The sequence below is a fragment of the Sycon ciliatum genome, chromosome 1 (genome assembly GCF_964019385.1).
Source record: "Sycon ciliatum chromosome 1, ocSycCili1.1, whole genome shotgun sequence".
NCBI lineage: Eukaryota > Metazoa > Porifera > Calcarea > Leucosolenida > Sycettidae > Sycon > Sycon ciliatum.
Window position 1 is genome coordinate 11495711 of NC_088643.1, and position 19292 is coordinate 11515002.

General features: G+C 47.0%; 1 protein-coding gene across 1 annotated transcript; it reads right to left on the reverse strand.

Annotated features, from left to right (window-relative positions):
* Positions 1–1720: 1720 nt before the first annotated feature.
* LOC135813321 (uncharacterized) lies at positions 1721–17628 on the reverse strand. Its single transcript, XM_065326424.1, has 6 exons — positions 17049–17628; positions 13161–13315; positions 11437–11611; positions 5935–8462; positions 5192–5604; positions 1721–2335 (listed from the first exon to the last, which is right to left on the reverse strand). Exons 1-6 carry the CDS (start codon positions 17371–17373, stop codon positions 2326–2328), a joined length of 3606 nt encoding a protein of 1201 aa, XP_065182496.1. The 5' UTR covers positions 17374–17628; the 3' UTR covers positions 1721–2325.
* Positions 17629–19292: the final 1664 nt, after the last annotated feature.

Sequence of the window (19292 nt, forward strand, 5' to 3'; positions counted from 1 at the left end):
TTACTACTTACAGGCTGTACTGCAATGACATCACTACTACTTACCTGCTGTACTGCTATGACATCACAACTACTTACCGGCTATTATTAATTGTGTCACTATTCAAGATGCTTTATACTTGAAGTACTACGCTTACTTCATACAAAGTGTTGAAATATGAAGCCTGAAATCACATGCAGTCTAGGCGTGCCTGTACGATACCAGCATGCCGACACTGCAACTTGCTGTTGGCACCCCCGCGCCCGTTTTGAACACTGTGCCATTGCGCTCGTGGAAATCTAAACTATCTGCTCGTCCAAATCCAGAGCGTGTGTGGCTTGTTCAGGATCTGTACGCACTGGAAACTCTCGGCTAGTCTACCGTCTTTCTGACATTGCCACTTGAACTTGAAAATAGAAGCAGCTTTTCCTATGTGCAGTTGCATTGAGCCATGGTGTTTTTATCTTATTCTTGTGAATCCTTTCCGGAAGCAAATGCTGGTTTTTATACATTCGTGTAATTACTCAGGGCTATTTGCAATAATACTAATAATAAATCCAGAGGGCTCAGACCCCGCCTCCGCAGACGTTACATACTCTTGCGCCTGCCCATGAGCACGGCCAGTGATCTCTAGGCGCAGTATCGTCACAGAATCATGGTCCGTGACGTTTGCCACCTCCATTTATCTACACTTGAAGGAACTGCTGTCCCTCCAGGAATCCGCGGGCGCGGCAAAATCCGCGGAATTCCACGGAATTCATGTTTTTTGAATATCCCGCGGAATTCACAGTTTTCACCGCAGAATCGTGAAAATCACGGTTTGGGGGCAATGCGAGCACGCGCTTCATATTCATGCACATGCACAGTGCAGTGTCCTGTCACTATTTTGTTGCATTCAAAGTCGAGCGAGTTTTATTCGTTACTGTATTGAGCCTATCGTGTGTTTTCGACCACTAAATATTTTTTATTGATACTTGAACATAGCATATAGCCATGTCTTTTCGCCGGTGCAGCGCCGCAGAAATACCGCAGTATTGCCGCAGAATTCACGCTATCCGCCGCATAATGTAGCGATTTGTGGGCGCAGAATTCTGCGCAGAATTTCAACTTTCTGCCCGCGGATTCCTGGAGGGACAGGTACTGTCGTGGGCTTTGAAATCCGTTGAAAAGTCAAGCGGCCACGTGGCGCTGACCTTGCAGCCGTGAGCACTGCTGATCCATTTTTATGGTGTGTACGTTAACTATAGTGCGCGTACATGGACAGTGTGTGTACACGTTAAAAGCAGTATAGGGTGCCGGTCCCGGTCATCCCATCTGATTTCAATGTTCACGACAGTACATTGTAGATCTGAACCATGATGAATTTGATCATTACAACACTGCTGCATATTACTGATGGTAACATAATACAAATACTGGCAGGGGTAGGATCCCGTTCATGAGCTTGGGATGAATGGGCACACTTTAGTTTGGCATGCTGTCCCGCTGAGTATGTATATACACACATAACAAACACACGCACGTGTATGCACATCCATGTGCACCTCCCCCCCCCCCCCCACCACAAACACATTCACGTGCACAAACACACACACACACACAAACACGTGCGTGCGCGCGTGCTCGTACGTACACACAAACACATTTGGATTTTGGACACATTGCCATGTTCAGGCAGGATATGTCCTGTGGGCTACTGGAAAGCTGGCCACAATGGGAAACAATGTGGAAGGAGCTGCGGTCTGTGCTTGCTCAGGTCGAACAATGGCTACATTTGTGATGCTTCATGCTTTGACGTGATAGTACACAGCGGCTGCAACGGGCATTTCTACATTTGTCACACCAATGCTAGCAGTGCTGCTAGATTTCAATACTAGAGTAAAATATGATGTGTATCTCAAGGATAGTAGCATGAACTTGTATGTACAGGGTATGCTGACTGCTATGGCAATATACATTGCAGTATAAACATTTGTAGAGTAGAGTTTTCCAGGTTTAACTGACATACCGGTAACTATTCTGTACAGTGACTAGTGTAAAAACAGTAGGTGAGAGTAGACATGAACATATTCAGTAAAACTGATACCACAGTAGACTGGACTAGACAGTACATGTAGTTCAGTTGATCATTATATCTACATAGTAACACAACACTGTGTGTCATAGACAATCTGTATACATCATGTCTATACAAGTGATGTCATAGTGTTGCGATCAATGACAGGTAGTGTGCTCTTGGAGTATCTCTTACTGCAGTAGCTGCTTGAAATCAGTGATCCCTGTCCAGTGCTGTCACTTTCACCAATCTCAACTGCTAAACACTATCCAGTAGAGATCCTCAGAAGCTCAGCTAGCCCTGTAGAATGTACAACGGGAAGAGTGCACATAAACGCACACACACACACACGCGCCCAAACACACACCACCACACCCGCACACATACCAAACAACACACACAGGCAGAATCACCCATTTACTTGAAGCTCTGGACATAGAATTAGTCTTATGGATTGAATGCGTTGGTGATATAATTAAGAATGAAGTCATTGTTATAATAATCATGACCCATAATGACATCATGACTGGAATCTACAGGCAGTGTTTGCACACAATCTAAATAACCGATCAAGCTGTAAAAGAGGTGACAGTATGACAGGATACGTTGCACACATAGTATAGAAGCGACATTCCCTCACACATTCTGCCATTTGTTTTCCGCATACACACTGTGAAAGACTCCCGCCTGTTCTATAAACCCATCGTTACAATGTCACATTGGCCCTAGAAGGGGTCATACAGAGGGACAGTAGAAATATACCGTGTGGGATCCTACAGAAAATCAAAGGTCTTGTGCGAGTACCCCCCCCCCCCTCCCTCTACTGTTGGTCCTGCCATGGACTCATCGGTAGTTCACTCGTAATACTGAATCACTACCATACAAGTACAAGTACAGCCCTCCCTCCCACACACATACACACACACACACACACACACACACACATACACACACATACACATACATACGCACATACATACACACACACACACACACACGCACACACATACGCACACACATACACACACACACACACACACACACACACACACACACACACACACACACACGTATACAAACACACAAACGCACACACATCCACACATACACTCACAAACAAACACACACACACACAGTCTTCAGTCTGTCTCACTGAGCCGATGTTACCGTGTAATACGAATGGGCAATACATAGAGGTAGTGCGAAAATATGGCGTGATGATATTACGGATGATCAAAAGTTTGCTTCACATACCTCCTCTCCAATTCCCCCCACCCATACACACTTCAGGCCGCCCCCCCCCCCCCCCCCCACACACATACCCGCATCCCCCCCCCCCCCCTCCCCCCTCCCTGCTGGTCCTGCGATGGACTCTCGATAGTTCACTCGTAATACTGATGAACTACCATACAAGTACAGACACCATGCACATGCACACACACACCCAACACACACACACCCACCCACACACACACATGCACACACACACACACACACACACACACACACACACACACACACACACACACACACACTACTACTACTACTACTGTAGCTTGGTTGCCACAAGGGCCACACCACTCCGAAAGGAGCCAGAGTCATTGTCAGGAGCAGCCAATATTACAGTGTAGCACAAGATCAAGAATGGGAAATACAAAGAGGCAGCTCGAAAATACAGCGTGATGATGTTACGGATGATCAAAGTTTGGTTCCCACACCTCCCCTCCAACTCGACCCTCCCCCCCACCATCCCCAACACACATGTTTGTGAGACCCCGTGGGTGTCTGGATGGACCATCTGAAGTGAAGTGTGGTACCACAGTGCTTGATGTTACTCCAGTCACGAAGTATCTCGGTGTCATGCTTGATGACCAACTGTCCTGGAAGCCCCAAGTGGACTTTATTGCCAGCAAGACTGCTACTACAATCGGGCAGCTCTGGCGCCATGGACGGTGCCTTTCACTCAATGCCCGCCGGGCCTGGTACATGAGTATGATCCAGTCTGTTCTCTGCTATGCCTCAAACTGTTTCTTTCCTGCTCTATCCAAACTGCTGCTACATCGACTGCTACGCATTGCTAAGTCTGGCATACGAGCCATCTTCCAACTCCCCAGAAGGACCCCCACTGCTCGCCTATTTGCCAGACTATCAATGCCTCAGCTCCACCAGCTGTACGTGCAACGTCTGCTTCTCTTCGTCTTCCGCTGCCTTCATGGCAGAGCCAGCTCACTGTTCCAATCCTACTACTCCCTCATTGCCACGGATGTGGACAGAAGTTGTGTCACGCGTGGTCAGGTCAGCCAGCTGCTCAGAGTGCCGTTCCTACCTGGTCCCTCAGGCCGTAGCTCTATCGCCTTTGTTGGCAGTACCACATGGAACTCTCTCCCTGCTGATATTCGCGCTTGCGACGTACGCCACACGTTTCAAGCATTGCTGTCTGGCTATGACCTCATCTCCCTCGTCAACTAGCTCTCCGATGTTGTGCCTACTATGTCTTCTTCACAGATTCTGCCTGAACAGATGCTCATCAATTATGTTCTTGTCCTCTATCCTAGTCCAAATCCTGCCTTGCCCATGCATGACTCTCATGAAATGCCCGTACTAAATAGTCTATAGAACAAGAATATTGTATATCATACTTCTCTCATCAACTATGATAATACCCATTTCATACCCCCCCCCTTCATAAAATTAATACCTACTGTTTTCTTTCCTTTCATTTCATCTTCTTTTCCATTCCTTTCTTCTTCATACACATTTTAAACATTTTCATCATATTGTGAGAGCCGTGGGCCAACAGCCCCGGTGAGAAGGCAGTCTTGCCTGTTCATATGGTGAAGTAAAATAAAGAAACAACAACAACAACAACAACACACATCAGCACCCCCCCCCCACACACACATACCCCCCCCCCCCACACACACCTCTATCCCCGCCCCCTCGCCCCCCCCCCCCCCACACACACCGGCACTGCCCCCCCCCCCCCACACACACCTGCCCCCCCCCCCCCCCCACACACACACCTGCCCCCCCCCCCCCCACCCAGAAATGTTTACACGTAGACTGAGCCGTAATTTTCTCACGATACCAAGGCACTAACAAACCAGTTCATCACACAGCACTCACAATCTGTCATGTCAGTTGATGATAACTTACTGTAGTATGCGATGTCTGAGTGCTGCCAGCATAGCACAGTGTTGGTTGTGTTCACTTCGGTGTTCATCAGTTTGACGATGTTTGCCACACAGGTAAGCCATGCCACAACGAGGACATGCTGTGATGTTGTCCAGGTCATAGCAGACAAAACATGCTGCTACACGTGGACACCATTCCAGTAGTGCAATGTGGTGATCAATGCTCACTTGGCTTCTCTTGGATTGATGATGTAGGGCAGCAAAGAGAGAGATGTACGGTGGAGGAATGTCCCAAGCTTGTACTGGTAAGTATACAACTCCAGACACCGAGAGACCAGTTGCACACTTGCTTGGCAGGCAAGCACTGAGATCCTTAACAAGTGACTTCAACACTGGGAAGAGTGTGGAACTAACATCAGTCGCCAAGATCGTATTCTAGAGCAAAGCACACCACAAAGAAAAGTGTAGAAAAGAAAGTCACTGAACTAAGGCTTGTACACTCGAAACAGAGAACATCATGCACAATAATAACAAATCAGGCTGATATAGCAGAATGGAACAAATTCCACTTCACCAGTTAACAATGTTCAAAATTATCACATTTCCCTCTGTGTTTTTAAAGAAATCAACCTTAGAGAGACAGACCCTATACAGTAGATAATTACTGAGTACACTGGTTTGCAATACAATGTTCCATTCAGAGTGGAGTGCGGATGAAAAACAGTTATGGTACCCTGAACTGTGAACATTGCACTACCAGCTTACCTGTAACAGGAGCATTGCTCTGGCCATCAGAATACAATACTGCATCACTTCCAGATTAGGTACCTTGTTCTGACTACAGTTGTTAATCAGTGCTGTTGTGTGATCTGCTGGATTTGAGCCATGACACCATCTCCTGACATAGTCCATCACAATGTTGTAGGGATGCTGTGCTGGTAGAGTGAGACCCTTTGGAGTTGTGTGTGCCCTTCCATTTACTACCAAGGGTATGTACAGGTTGGTGTACATACCATCCAAGTACATGTACAGTAGTGTGGATACGGTGTCATTATCCATGGAGTACAGGTACTGTTGTAACCGAAAAGCTGCCAGTGTGGTATTGTCATTGGCATTAATCGTGCGGCTGATAGCAGTTGGTACATGTTTCCACTTGCACAGTGCTATACCCAGTGTTGTAAGCAATGATGGTGAAATAATCCACTCACTGCTACAGGAACTTGACATGACCTTGCCCAGGATCACAACAATGCACTGTTGCAGAAAACCGTACATTACGGCACATGACCTGACTGCACCATCCTGTGATAGGAAGTATGATGACATCACTCTCTCAGCAAGGTCTTCTACCACCTGTACATTGGGTATATCCTTGTTTAGCAGAGTGGAACAATACAGTTGAATGAGTTTCAGGGCACATTCAGTGACACCTGTTGCAAGACCAATTCCCAGTGTTGTTGTAACACGCTGGTACACCACCTGAAGACGGGATAGTGTTTCCTGGCTCAGTTCAACCTGTCCTTCCCTGCAGTCGATGTCCAGAGACATGATTACCCTGCATGACTCCAGAGAAAGTTGCATCAAAGGTAGCTGCAACTGTGACTCCACTCCAGTCAGTTCTTGTTCAGATTTCTCTAGGAGCATTTGGGTTCTGGAATCCAAACTCTCGAAAGTGACATCAGAATCTGCAATGCTTCGACGGAAAAAACAACACAGGACCGAGGTGCAAATGCTGTCAGCTTGTACAGATAGCGGTGTTGTGTCCAATCTTTGTATCCTGTCCCCAAACTCTCCAACAAACACTTTTCTCCCAAACAAGGCAAGTAGGATACTCGATGACTTTGTTAATCCAGAGAAAGGAAGCAAGTCATCGCCAGGCAAAACATCAACAACAGACAACGCCATCTGTATGTTCACGCTTTCCTGAAGCAGTTGGTAACTCCAAAACACTGCTTTGTCTGCACTACAACCTCTACAGTCATCAACTTCCTTCACAAAGCCAAGGAAATGCTTGCACATTCGCCGTTGGTACACACGTCGCTTGTCTTCAGGGCATTGGTAACGACCAAACTCGGCAATGAATGGTTGAAGTGAGTAGCGGTCCAGATACGGATTGTAATCCAGGAAACAAATCTTGATCAACGGATCAAAACGTACAAGATGAACCATACTGGCCTTAGTGTCAGCCAAACCTACTATCACACGAGCGCAATCAGATGAGAACGAGGAGCGCAGTTGAGAGAGAGCATGGAATGATGCCTTGTCATCATGTTGTAATGTGTTGTATGCTATTGTCAACAGCTTCAGGATTCGATCATTCGGTTTCAGACGATCATCATTAAACACATCGAGACCAAGATCTTGGAATAACGATAACAACATGGTTGGAGTTAACCGACCACCTTGTAGAAGACCAGCTGTGATGCGTACAGCAAGTGGAACATTTCCACAACGGTCCACTAACCTCTGTGCATCTTCAATGCTCACACTACCTTCAACACATAGACCATGGAGAAGGCCAACAGCACAAACCTTTGTCAGACCATCAAGACGGTGTTGTTGTAGTTTAAACTGGGCAGCGTGTAGGTCAAAGTAAACACGACTTGTCAGTAGGACATGGGCGTTGTGTTGCCGTCGCAGAAGTTGCTCCACAACATCTTGCAGCTGGAAATCTTTATCAGCACCAGCATGGATAGCATCTTCGGCATTGTCCAGAATACATAACATGTGGTGCTGGCTACCATCATCATCCATGTCATCAGTTGATTTGGTTGTCTTGCCAGTAGTTTCAGATGAAGCTGGGTTTGTTTCGAGTCGGTTTTGAATCATTGCCTGGACAGCGTCAACACCAGCTACACCGCGTAAGTCAAAGAACTCCACACGACAACCAGCATTGCAACATACATGTCCCACAGCAATGGCTACGGACGTCTTGCCAAAACCAGCTGGTGCCACAAGACTCTGCACACGTGTAGATGATGACTTGGACTTTGTTGTGAGAATGTTGTGACTGATCTCTGTGACAATGTCATTCCTGCCAGTGAAGTGTCGGTCTTTGTCCGGTAGAGATGACTGGCTTGAAGTTGCTGATCTTGTTGAATCCTGTGTTGTAGTCAATGTTGTATTGGATGTTGTACCCGCTCTAGTTACATTGGCTGTTGTTTCAGCTGATGTTGGTTGTTTGAAGATTGGTTCACATCTGTTGGAGGTCCGTTGTTGGTCTGCCTGACCACCCCCCACTGTGTGCTGCAATGGCTGTGTTTTCTGTTTGCCAACTGTTGTCATGGTGATACCTAGCAAGGAAGCAGTAAGTATGAATAAACCTGTTGTAAGTTTTGAAACTCTTTCAAAAGGGATGTATGATGTACTTCCTTTGTTAACCCTAATGTTGTTGCATGTTTTTGCAGTTCCGTCAAAAGCATTCTATGGCTACAACACACTTCGCAGAGGGGAAAACAATGCGCATACGAGAGATAGTAGTTTATAGATGTCACACAGTTTGTTTCGAAGTCGTCCAGCTTCTCTCTTCATCTGAATTCGATGACAACTCATTCCCTGCATTGAGTCTGCTTCCTCGCTGACTCCCGTCTCCAGCGCTGACACCCTGACAGCCCTTGCTCCGTAACCTTTAAAAGATGCCGAGAAAATATTTGATCGTACTTTTTTGCTTGAACTGTGTGCTTGATGATTTGCACGGTGCCACTGTCAGCAGTGTTTCTCTCCGCCACTCTCCAGAATGCGATGGAAGGCGCCATGGCAAAACATTGTAAACAAGCAAACATTTAATGCTTTTCATCTTGGCAGCGGGGTTCTGCTGCCAGCATGTTTCCAAAGCCTGCAGAACTTCTGAGCTCCTTTCTGGTTTCCTTCGCCATCAGTGACACGTCTGTCTCCAGGCTGTAGAAGAATGCCAAGTCGTCCGCGTTGACATCGGGGTTTTGTCCCGGCTGAACAACAACCTGAATGTCGGGTCCCTTCGCTTTCCCTTGCGCTGCAAACGCACGTGCATTGAGTTTTATTGTTTATTGTGTGCGGACGCGGACCATCGTGCTGGTACAGCAGTGGCTGGCCGGCTTCTGTCCAGTTCTAGGCACTTCTTCATGCCACGCGGTCTTCCAAACTAATACTTACTTCCGTTTTCCCAGCCCCGAATGTTCCACATGGTTGACACGTGCCAGCACCACAGGTCGTGGGAGGGGGGGGGGGGGGTAGATCACCAACATGTTTCCCTAAAATACCTATAGAAAGATCATAAAATCAAAATTTCTTAGTACTGGTAGTGTTCTGTGCACTGAGCAATGACAGAGGGATACGTTTACGTTGCAAGAATAACAGAGGGATACGTTTACGTTTGAGAATAACGCCCCGATTTCAAACAAGAACCCCGGGCTTATGTCGTACTAGTAGAGACGCTTTGCTGAGCAAAACGTTGCATGGATTACCGCGTCTGGGCTTGCAAATATTTCTGAGAACGTTTGCGCGAAATTTGTATTTTGCATGATTTTCGTTCCAGGAAAGTACGCGTGTACTCGCGCTTGTTTGAGAAGTCATCTTCATCCGATTATTTATTTTTGCAAGTGGCAGCACCCTGCGACGAGAACTCTTCGACTACGTTGTCCATGACCGGCAGACAAACGGGTTTGACTGTGCTGTAATCCGGCGCAGCAACACCTGAAAAGCAAGAAAACAGGGATCATTGATATAACCGACTCTGAAAAGACGACCAGGGTAGGAGATCGGACATGGTTCCGGAGATTAAGCAACACGGGCTGCCATATGGGAAAGCTAGCACTGGAGGACCAAGCCAAGAGTGTATCTACTGGATTGTGAAAGATGAAGCACCAAACATTGCATGAGCGTGGTTCACCAATAGTCACTGGTCCGTGATCAGCGAAAATTACTGCGAAAATTGTTTCGTATTTCCTTCAACTTTCGCGTTCACAGCTGCGAACGTTCGTGAGAAGTTGCTACTCGCGACGTCAATCGAAAATTTACGCGAACTTTTGCTCAGCAAAACCTCTCTAGTGGTTGTTGTAAAACTCTACAATTAATAACAAAGTCATGTTCCACTGATAGCGGATTTTCCACAGTGGTGTTGATGACCATCTTGACCTAGTGAGATCTTTTGGAGGTCATTGAATGATGGCTGGTAGCCTTGGGCTCAGTATTTCCATGGAAATGTTCAAATTTATGACTGCCGCCAAAGTACCTTGCAATCTTCGCTCGCCAACAACTACTGTACTAAGTCTCAGTTGAACATTTGGTCTGGAAAGTGGCATTCTCTGGAATGCTGCACTATAGCTGCGGCATAGCAATGAGAAAAACTGACTCCGACTGAAGCAATGTTTGCGATTTCGAAGTAATTGAAGTTTGGAAAATGAACGCCTGAGCAGTCACAGAAAGCATGGCCAGCAATCGAGGACATCTGAGAGTTGTAATTTTTGTACTCCTCCGAGGTGTGATTTTTGGCGTGCTGGGCCAAGCACAAGGAAGCCATCTGCAAAAAAACGGCAGAAAATGGTTGTTGTTTGATCCTTCGGTGTAATCTTTGTTTCTAGTCGAAGCTAGTTGCTGTTTGGAGCAGAAACGCTGAAATTGACTATTTTCTGCATGTACTCATACATGTACTCATGTACTCAGGCATGCAGTCTCACTCGTATTTTAGCTCTTTTTCTGGAGTGGATGCTGCTCTGCGCCCCTTGGTGAACATTTCCTGCGCACGTGGAGCAGCTGAAAAGGACCACTGGTATCATGGTTTAGTTCCTGGTTTGAAAGTGGAGAGTCGACTTTTGTGCCTTGAAAAAGGAGTAGAGAGCGATAAAGGTACGTCTGTGGCGTATTTTCGAGTGCTCCTCGTACATTTTTGATTGTGATAGAAATTCTCAGACCAAAGTCAGCGCGATGATGGCCGTACAGTTTTCTTGTGGATTTTTTAGTTCTTTCATCTCGTATCCATGTCAGTATCGTGATGGTGAAGTGGGGAGGGTGATTTTCTTCCCCTAGGCTTCGTTCAGCCGACTTTGCTTCGTCCTCGTTGAAAAGTGATCCTGAAAAAAAGGTCGATTCGCAAAATTATGTTGATTTTGAATGTACATGATGACATGCGATTGCTGGCTATGGACATGTCCGAGATGATCTGTTTCTGTGCACACTCGATCATTGATTAAAAAAAACATTCGAACTGTTGAGGATTCTCCCAACTCCAATTTATACTAGCCAGAGGGTGTATTGCATTATACGTGAAGGGAAAATTTAACAACCACTTACCGGAGTTGAGGCAGAATTCCTTGATGTTCGCCGCCGATCCCGGCCTAACCGCATTCTGAACAGCCATATGCATGTCTCTGCCGCTCGGTTTGTTGTATTTCTCGATCCACAGCTTTGTCATTGCGTCGAACAAGCTAAATGGGCTCGTCTCCGGATGGGCTCTATCAGTGATCGCCTGTGGGTATAACGAATTCACAACACAAACACTTCATGTTACCCAGCACATTCCAGACAAAACAGATTCAAATAACATTGACATTAGCAAACCATACACATCATGTATATGAGTATATCATGTGTGGATGGAGCTGGAATGAGGGCTTCTCAATCCAACAAATACCTGCTATTACCCAGAAGCGGGTGTTTTGTGACGACAACCTAGCGTTCTTACCAGGCCACTCAGCACGTAAACGTGCAGTATTAAAATATATCGGTGACAAATCTCTGTCCAGTTTTCCTGCAAAATTCTTCTCACAAGGCATCATCCTGGTTTATCTAATGAATGGCATACCCAAGCATTCTGGAGTACATCGCGCAGGTGACGTCTGGAGTTTGCAACGGAAAAAGTACGTCCGCCGTTGTTTGGACGCAGAGGTTGCTAACCGCCCACGGTCAGTTTCTGGAAGGTACTACCAGAGGTGACCAGAGGTGACCAGAGGTGAAAGAAAGTGATTAATTTTTAAAGTACGGGGAGGACTTCAAATTCAATTGATCAGTCGGGGAAGTGAACTGCCTGATAGTGTTTGCCAACAGTCTTAAACAATTAAGGGAGATAAGTCATCTCCCACCACTGCAGCTGTGCTGTGTTCCTAGTGGGTGGTGGCGTTCCTGCGGATGTGGAAAACTCGCCTCCAGCCGAGTCTCACACGAACCGTGATTTTTTCACCTCTGGTAGTATGTTCCAAAAACTGACCGTGGTTGGTCCCCCGGGTGAGGGAAAAAGACCCAAGTGCCATCAGTACGGAGGATTAGCAAGACGAAATTCGCGTTCGCGTTCGCAAACATTTTTCAGGTCGCGAACTGGATTGCGAACTTTCGCATTTTTCGTTCGGAAAAGTAGTCGGAACACGAATCGTGGATTCGTGTCAGGGCAGTCATAAATTTACCACGCTGTACTGCCTACGTCGTGTCAACATCATGCATGTGCGAATTCTGTTTGCTAATCCTTCTCATAACGCGAATTCCGTCACTGAGTTCGACTTTCTTTGGAGAGCGAACGCGAACGCGAATTTCGTCTTGCTAATCCTCCGTAGTATGGGTGGCACATGTGAGCTGCCTTGGAGTGAAAAGCTTTTCAGCGCCTTCTAGGTTTGACCTGATCCCATAGCTCAGATGGTTAGAGCATTGCTCATGACAAGCAAGGTCCCGGGTTTGAGTCCTGGTGGGTCTGGCATTTTTTCTCTCTTTTCAGGCAGTTCACTTCCCCGACCGATCCTCTGTTTTTACTTTCATTAATAATTATTTTTATTTTATCGGAGTAAGTCAGACTACAGTAAGAGTGCTGGTGTGTTTCCAATGGATCAAATCCCCTTTTCCACAAACATTCAGACTTATCAATGGACAAAACTCCGAGTACAGCATTGTGGTCTTCAACAATTTTATGAATAATACTTTTTGTAAGGTGTCATGGATTAAAATGATCGACTCAGAGAGTTCGTCTTCATTGATAAGTCTGAGAAATACTATTTTATTAGTACAGTGAAATAGGCAAAAAGAGAACACACCGCTTTTGGACTGTCCGGGAATTCCTTCTCCAGAAGGTAGGATCCAACATCATGCACACGTTTGGAGGATTCGGCCACGATGTCCCGGATGCGTTTTAGCCTCTTCATTCGATCAATGTTGCTGATGGTGCGGAAGTTCACCCACTCTGGCAGTGCTGTAGAGACAGTATAATAGCATAAGAAAACAGATACAATCATCACACTCATCCAACAACACATCCACCTCTCTCACACACAGGCATTCACTCCAGTGCACACACATGTGTATGCATACACACATATGCAACGGGCGGTTCCAAAACCACACATATACTTCAGTTCACAGTAAACACATACACACTCAAATACACACACACACACACACACACACACACAGACACACACACACACACACACACACACACACACACACACATACACCCCCCCCCCCCCCACAGACACACACACACACACACACACACACACATACATGATTCAATTATTACATGCATACATGGGCTGTTATCGTTTTGTCAGATCCATTTCCAGATCCCAGATCCACTGGGTCCCTTTTACCTGTAAACAAGCCGTATTTGCAGCAAACTGCGGCCGTCTTCTCGCCAGATAGCGGCACAAGGCCGCCACAGCCGGGGCGGCTGGGCGGCTGAGGCCGCCCCACTTTTTCGGCTGTTTTTTTTTTTTTTTTTTTTTTGAGCACATTACAACAAAGCACAATGATCGCCGCTTACAGCAAACGTGATCCAGTTTTTAAATTTTTGAAATTGTTGCTATGCTGTGACGTAGCACTTTCAAGCCCTATTGTATGATCCATGTTGCCATAGCGACCAGCGCAGTGATGACGCCACGGCTGTCCCATGCATGCGACGCACGTTCATTCAATATGGCGGCCAAATTTTAATCTTTTTCATTTTTTACGCGACCTGGCCTAGTCGTATGTTTGCAATTTCGCTCGACTTCCATCTCAAACGGGCAAGGTCAACCGAAACCACGGGTGTTTGCCAGGTCATTCGATAGAGTTTAGAGCTTGGACTGGCCTTGCCTTCGACTGTGCCGCCGCTCGAGCAATCTTTTTTGGGTTACCCACGCGCTACGCATGGTTTCTTTCTCGACGTGGGTGCAATTATTTTTGGATCGTCGCTCGATTTCAAGGGCTCACCAACCTCGTCAGCACAGACAATTTTCTAGTATACCTCGATATCCTAGCCTTTCGATTTCGTGTATTCCTAAGCTTGACTTGCATCACTGTAGCTTTTCGTGGCCATGTTAGAGACGTTATTTTGTTCAGAAATGGAGGCTCATGTTAGCTTCCTGTCGTCGTGTTGTCGTATTGGAGGGGAGAAATTCGCGTCAAGGAGTGGACGGACGAAGTATCGTGTGGCAGATCATACTCAATCCATTTTGGCAGTGTTTCATCTCAATGTGGATGAAACCAAATACACCCTGAACCTTTTTGCCACACTTGCAAATTGGCCATGGAATGCACTGCTACTGCCAGGGGCCCAACATTCTCTGGAGCTCCAGAGGTGGATGTACACCGTTCAAAGACTGGGAGCCACACAGTGGGACAAACTGTTTGAAATGCAAGTCTTCCAAGCCTGGCAGGAAGTCCAAATGCAAAACACAAACGCAAGACAAACTTGCGGCATGGGAGAAAACGCAGGCCATCGCCCGCAAGCACGAGCACATGCACGCCGCCACCACTGACAGCAGCATCACCAACAAAACCTCGCCCCACCACACCAGTACCTGATCACTGGATAGTTTAGTCTGTTCGGTTTACGAATTCAAAAAAGGAAGACAAAATAACAAAACTAAAAACACGAGCGTCGCATGGACCGAATCTGATGAGCAGCAGCACGTCACACCCGCATAACAAGTTTAGTAATAGTAGTAGTAGTATAGTATCAGGGAATTTTCTAGAACCGCCCCAACCGGTTTTCGACCGGTTGGAATTGTTGGCGACCGGTTGAAAAGTTACAAATCAGTTCCAACCGCCCGTACTTTTCTGTGGGTGAATGGAGCTGCTTATATCTTTGCTACACTCCAGCACCAAGAAATCTGTTAAATTGCTGTCGAGTGCCATATTTGGGTTGTAGTTTGAAAAATTTTCCGGGGGGACCGCCGGACTCTTCATTGGACCGTAACCGGTTGGAAATTCGTCCTAGAATATACCCTGAACTGTATATATTCATATTTCTCTAGGGCTTAGAGGGTAAATCTCTGCATCCAGAACAGTTCAGATAGGAATGCAATAACACACGCACAATGTCCACTATGTCACAGGTAGCCGCATGGGGAGAGAAGTGTTTGCAGCTTGCTGGTAGACGTTCAGCCGTGCATGCATTCACGGGTAAATGGCTAGAGCAGACGGCCCGCTGCCCTTAACGTAAGGCACACGCGCAAGCGTCAGAGCTACAGCAGCCAAACAGCATAGTTTATGGATTCATGAAAGACTGCACCATACACTGCGCCAGCTCTGGTAGGGTGCCCTATTTGAGCATCGTCACTGGTCGGTGACGTTTTGCAGGTCTCACCATCAAAGATGCGAGGTGATGCTGCTGATCGACTTGCTGGCATGATAGTCACAAGCATAACTAACGAAGGATGGCTGGAAGTCGAAACCAGCTGTAGATGTAGATTCCAGGTATACCAGAGAATTACTGACGCCAGCACTTTATCCGATGCCCCATCAGTGTCAACTGTACGCCGATGGTCACAGGACCGTGACAGCCTTTCGATTGGTCTACGGTCGGGAGACGGGGCTGCAAGCCCAAAGCATCGGGTATATAGTGTTCGTCAACAGCTGAGCAAGAGAGCTTGCTGAGAGATTTAGGTGTGCACTGTTCAGCAACCAGTCCCAATATAGGTTTGTCCATGAAGGCTGGTGATCCTCAGCTATCATACAACAAATTCCTACTCACTGCGCATATGCGCATATGGCTTGTGAAACAGCAGCAGAAACTGCACTGCCTTGACAAACGCACCAGTTACCATGATGGAGCAGATATGCCAACACCAAATCTCCAATCGCTAGTACAAGTAGCTCTTCACTAAATCATGCCTAGTGCATGCTTGCAGTGATATTTTCAGCAAGAGCGCTGCAGTTACTGCTGAGGAGATATAATATTGCGTCCTTGAAGTCAAAGGCGCTCATCAAAGATTTCTTGCCATCAATTCTTGGCCTTATGCAGGCACGAGGTGGTCTCCCGTGGCATTGGCCATATTACCCCAAGCTGCACTTGCTCGAGGAGCACGTTGTTTCGCTCATGGAAGTCCTTCGTGTTGGACTGAGTAGGCTTGCTGAGAGAACAGAGCGCTGAATCCATCCACGTCCACAACTACGAATAATTTACAAAAACATTCCTACTGCAGATCAGCGCTTGAAAACGGCGATGCAAATCAGCGACGTTGGGCTTCTCCATTCAAAAGGAGAGCCTTCCTAACGAAGCAATTCTCATGTGACACTACATTAACATAGTCTTTCAAGCACTCTAGTTCAGGTCTTCTTCTCTCCATTCCATTATCATTTCGATCTTCACTCGGTCGACGTGATGGTAGTAGCTATGTAAATAATTATGATGGATTCCTCCCGATCCTCGTCGCGGCTAAAATTTGTTCGGTGTTTGTCGAAATTCTCAAACTAACAGGGTTTACAAGAGAAATGTACCTAATTTTGTGCGATTGATGCAAATAAATCGGAATATGTCCGACTTCATAAATCCGTGCGGTAAACCGCATGAAAGGACGCCATGTCATTAGTTGGTGCACATGAAGTCACCGTGACCCACATCCTGCTTAGCTCCGCGCGAGAGAAGGTCGATTACTGCAGAATGTGTGCCATTATGTGTGTGTAAACCATTATGGATCATTTTCTATGTAAAAACTTACCGGAGGACGAGCCACGTGTTGACTCACGATCTGCCGACATTGGCTTCGCGGCGCGGCGCTCCGCCATGGTACTGGCGACATGTTCCGCTACATCGGGCTGGCTGTGTTGAATCAGATTCAGGAACCTATCCACCTGTTCCTCCGTTTTCTTCAGCATCAGCCTCACCACATATTTTGCCAGCTCCAACATTTCATTCTCCTTGCCTGAGGCAGTATCATATTCCTCTTCGCTGAGGACATCCTTCTCCAGCAGGTCCTCCAAGATCAGTGACACATCTAGATTGGATACCAAGTACTTGATGTTGTACCGCACACTGTCCGGCATTGCGCCGGCAGCAAAACCCGACGTCACAACCAACCACTCCGCCACGGCCTCAGTCCACGCCGGCTTCACTGGCTAGTGGCATGAACTGTTCTGTCCACAGTGGACAATGCGAGAACACCGCACACAACTACACGACTGAAACAAATCACTAGTAACCATCCGACAGAGAAAATGCGCCGAGAAAAATAATGATCTACCGGAACGGCACCTGGGAGTCGTGAAAACCCTGAAACCCCTTTCACGACTCCCTGCATGCAGGCCTGCTACGTACACGACTGTCTGTATCAGTGTCACGCATGCGCCCTGTCCGTTGCGGCGTTGGAGTACGTCTTGCATGGGAGACGAGACGTTTGGTGGTGGGTCGACATGGCAATGATACAGTCATGGTAGTTGTGTTCGCTTTTCTCGCTTTTACTAGTGTCACACATTTTCGCCGAGCAACCGGTACCGTACCGGCGAAGGAGGCTGATGCCGCCATTGGTGATTGCGAGTTTCGGATGATCGTGGATGCAGGTACAGGTCATGATCCGACGAAGTCCGAAGTAGATCACTGGCTGCCTGGGGGTGAGCCAAACTACTGTAAGCACAGATTGGCAGCTTGGAAAACCCATTCAAACAAATCCAGACGTGTGTGAATGTTCAACATCAACTCCGAGGCTGTCTGTTATGGTCTTGGTCAACTGGAGGTAGGTGTGCAACTGGCTGACCACCCCATGATGATAGCAACGGTGATGGTGGACATGGATGCCAGACTGATCAGATGGCTGGCACCAGGGAGTCGTAAAAGCCCGGGAGAGGACACGGGATGCGCGCACGCGGACGATGTTTGCCTCGGCCAGAAAGTGAAGCACGCTAGGCCGGCGCGGCCGGATCTGCTCGATCCACGGCGCTGTGCTTGTCTTCAGGGCAGGGAGTCCTAAAATACCAATATTTTACAACTCGTTGTTGACACCATTATCCGAAACTGGTGGCGAAGGAAGGATAAACATGATTGTATGTCTGTCAGACTCAGTACAGGGGTGGGGAGTTGAGTGTGTGTGTGTGTGTGGGGGGGGGGGGGAGGCGTGTGTATGTGCACATGTGCTTGTACTTTTGTGTGTGTTTGTACAGTGTTTGTGTGTGTGCTTGTGTGTGTGCGCGCGAACGTGTGTGTGCATTTTTGTGCACAATTCCGTTATGAAGTACAAATGATAGGTTTACCTTTTGTACACTCGCCAAGACTTCCGTTTCCTAAACGGCTCAAGTCACCGCGTACTCAGTATACGAGTAGAAAAGTGTTGAAATTATCAAGATTTATAAATAACGACCTGCAACCATGTACAATGTAGATAGATAGGGAACACACATTGATTGTTTTTAAAAGAATCCAGGCATTATCATGAATCATGGAACGAGTGCGTAATAATGCTCTATGTTGCGTTTTGACGATGCTGAAGGAAGGGAGCCGTCGCGATTTACTCACAACACACGCACAGAAGTCCACTCGACTGCAATTTCTGACACAAATTCATAAATCCACGAGTACGCCGAGGAAGCTCAGCGGATCTCCACAAGAACTTTCGCCCATCACCTGCAATGGAATATGGGCTGTATGATACGACCAGTGGTTAACACGGGAAGTGGCGTCATTTTCCACAAATCTCGTTTCATTCACAACCATTTGACTGCAATTCAGTGCAATTTCTGCCGCAAATTCAACTCCACGAGTACGAGGAAGCTCAGCGGATCTCAACACGAACGTTCGCCCATCACCTGCAATGGAATATGGGCTGTATGCTACGACCAGCGGCTAACACGGGAAGTGGCGTCATTTTCCACAAATCTCGTTTCATTCACAACCATTTGACTGCAATTCAGTGCAATTTCTGCCACAAATTCAACTCCACGAGTACGAGGAAACTCAGCGGATCTCAACACGA